Source organism: Lipophrys pholis (genome assembly GCF_963383615.2).
Source record: "Lipophrys pholis genome assembly, chromosome: 3".
NCBI lineage: Eukaryota > Metazoa > Chordata > Actinopteri > Blenniiformes > Blenniidae > Lipophrys > Lipophrys pholis.
Window position 1 is genome coordinate 22,007,418 of NC_137627.1, and position 3,449 is coordinate 22,010,866.

Sequence of the window (3,449 nt, forward strand, 5' to 3'; positions counted from 1 at the left end):
CTGCACAAAAAAGGAGTGTTCAACTTCCCTGGAAAGTAAGTTGTCTGTCTGCATTGGGAGGGAGCAAATATATTCATCAAACTGTAAGGGTAAATAATAACTTGTTTTCTTTTTCAGTGAGTGATATTGGAGAAGCCTCTGACAACTTCTGTGGTGAAGTTAATGTTGAAGAGTTCTGGGATTCTGTTGAGCTGGAAATGTTTGCACGTGGCTTTGTACAAAGTATGTACATGTTCTCAGATTTCTCTTGATTTAATAATTAGCCCAATTCATGATGCTTTGCAGTTGACAATATTTTCACTATCTGGTATGCTTTACTTTCCACAGGTCGTGCAAAGAATATCTTCACTGTAAATCCTAGTTTTGAACACTGGGCTCCTTGGATCGGGAAGAATACAGGAAAAACTGAGATGGTGTTACACACAGAGTTTGAAAAAGTAAGACATAAGAAACTTGTCTTCACATGGTGAGGAGTTGAAGTTAATGGACTGACTTGGCAAGATGATATCATCTAAATCCTCAAATCAGCTATTCAGACAAATCCTGACGGTGCTGAAGTCTTACAACGGACGGTGGTCCCATATCTCCGCTGGGCCATACGTGATAGTGATCATGTTCACACGTACATACAGTGAAGGACGATGCAGGGGAGATTTATTTATTGTTCATATGAAGATCCAATCCTCTGAAGACGTCTGCTTTCTGCATTCAAATAAGTAATGAATATATTAAACGTGTACATGTTGGCCGGAGGGTCATCTGTATAACCAGGGGCGACTGGTCACTAGGGGCAAGTGGGGCTGAGCGCCACCCGGTGTCTTCAGAAAGGACTGCATGCAAAGTATGCGATCAATTCTTTAAGATTATCTACAATATTTTCCATCCATCAGAAGCAACTACAGAGGATCAGACGGCCACAATACTGTCTACAGATACTTTAGGGTTACCAATTGACTTTAAACTCATGTTTTCACACTGTGGCAGGATATTAGAGTACCATGCACATATAAGAACATGCAAACTTCTATTTGTGTAGGTTCACTGTGTTTGAAAGATTAGTTTGAGTCATCATGATCAGACAAAACATGCTAAGAAATACATATATTTCAATATATTTTATGGTGAGAAACATTTTATTGTTATTTTATTTAGAGCAGAGTCATTTTCAAATGGACTCATATCTCTGGGCTAAAAAGGGCTTTTAAAATAAAGAACTAAAATGTCAAGAAATGGCAAAAATAATGCTAAAACAGCTGAAAAGAATTAAAATGAATTTCTGAAAGTATAAAAAAGTTACAAATGGAAACAAACAACTGCTATAAGAAGAGCCTGGATGGTTGAAACAGAAAAATGATCAACATTGTCAAAACATGTTGAATAAAATGTTGAAACAGATACAATCATGTAGATAAACTATTCTCAAAATGTCAATAAATGTTTGTTATTCTCAATTGTTATTGAAACTTTATAAATGCATCATATGATATGGTTTTATATCAAAATCTTTAGAAACTTTAGAAGCTGTGTCAGCTTCATTGTAATGCTTAAAAGTGTTAAATTTGATTTGGTGGAAAGACACAAAAATAACAGAGACACACACACACACACACACACACACACACACACACACACACACACACACACACACACACACACACACACACACACACACACACACACACACACACACACACACACACACACACACACACAGGTGATTCAGGTGATTTGGCCCCTCCAGTAAAGTAAACAGTGTGATGCAGGTTCTCCACCCTGCTCCGCCCACACCACCAGTATAAAATGAGACATGAAGCCGGAGTTCAGCCATCCTGCTTCTCTTTCTGTCTCTGGGTCCATTTCACCAACTGCTGCCATGACAGTCTACAACCCTGTAAGTATTCAAAATGAGTCCATCTGCACTGCTAACTATGTAAAATGATTTATATTTCTTCCTCCGTCCAGCATCATTGGTAAAGTGTTTTAGCACAGCATCAAATTAATACCACTTGTCATCAATTGCTGCCAGTTTAATTCATTTATTGAATTTATTCTTACTTCCTGCTGATAAAAGATGTTTTAAATCATTAGACTAGAATTCAATTTACATCATATAGAAACCAAACAAAGACCTTTTGAAATGAAAATACTGTGTTAATGTATTTTTCTATGAAGTAAAGTAGGTTAAAGCTAATGGATCTGAATGAGAGATTGCAGCTGACCTCAGTTCCATTCAGTGAAAGTACTTAGAGCGTTTATCGAATCTTCACAGATGTAAAGATCAACTGATGATGCAAACAATATTAAATTCCATCCAAAACCAAGTCACTACTTACATTTGAACTATTATACACAATTAATTTGTACTATAATATAACCATATGAATATAGGATAAAATCCACATTATAAGAGTATTGAAAAATCAGCAGGCCACAGTACTTCAGCACAGTATACAGTAACATTTCCAACATTAGCAATACTGACACAATTAGAAATGATGGCATGAGGATCTCCATTATGAATCTAGTGAATCTTTATCATAACAGAAACTTAAAGCAGACAAGAAACAAAATGCTGCATTTTTGAAGCTGCAAAACTTTTTACGTTTTGAGCGGCGTGCCATCGATCAGTAATCTACATGACTAAGATTTCCTGATGTGTCTAACCTACACGACTGATGTTTATTGCTGTTTATTCCAGACTATCCCCTACCTGGGGCCGATCGTCGGGGGTCTGAAGCAGGGCTCGTCCATCTCCTTCCAAGGCTCCACTCCTGAAAACATGACCAGGTTAGTTTGGAAAGAAAAAGTGCTCCAACATCTCAGTAGTTCAGAACTTAATGTGTTTGAAGCTTCACGGTGTATTTCCATCAGGATGAGCTGGTACTTCTAACCTCGTTTGATAGATATTGACCAGTGACATCCCCCAAGAGCTGCAGTTTTAGAGATTTTCTGATCCCGTCGATGTCAAACTCGTTCACAATCCTCACATTTGTATTTGTTTTCTCAATGTCGTGCCTCAACAGTAAGAATCAAATGATGTCAAATTCCCCTCTAACAGGAGTAGTATTGACTTGACTTTAAGTGGTCATAATGTTATGGTTGATTAGTGTACATGCATGTTTTAAAGCTACATTTTGGTTCTTCCACATCAGTGTGGAGCCACTTTCTTTACACCGGTGTGTATCAATGGAGACCTGCCACTTTTACAATGTTGCACCTCTTCTTTGTTAAAATAACAATACTTCAGTTTTTAAAGATGTTTTTACTAGTTGTTCTGAGACAAAGTACACAGTTCCAACACCTGACTGTATCACTACATCTCAGGCTCCTTTGTTCGGGGAGACTTTCCTTTATCTTCCTGCACTTTGCCGCACCTGCACTGTTTGCTTTTCTTCAGCACTGAAGTCACTTATCAGTTCCAGCAGGACTCAGTGATCCACGTCTTTTGT

General features: G+C 37.8%; 1 protein-coding gene across 1 annotated transcript in view; it reads left to right on the forward strand.

The window, feature by feature from the left end:
• The first annotated feature begins 1,793 nt into the window (after positions 1-1,793).
• The window catches only part of LOC308107660 (galectin-4-like), a 4,208-nt gene continuing 2,552 nt past the window's right edge, over positions 1,794-3,449 (forward strand). The window contains exons 1-2 of the mRNA XM_080460122.1: positions 1,794-1,891; positions 2,699-2,787. Of these exons, the coding sequence (XP_080316248.1) occupies positions 1,808-1,891; positions 2,699-2,787 (173 nt within the window). The 5' untranslated portion in view covers positions 1,794-1,807. The remainder of the gene's footprint in view (positions 1,892-2,698; positions 2,788-3,449) is intronic.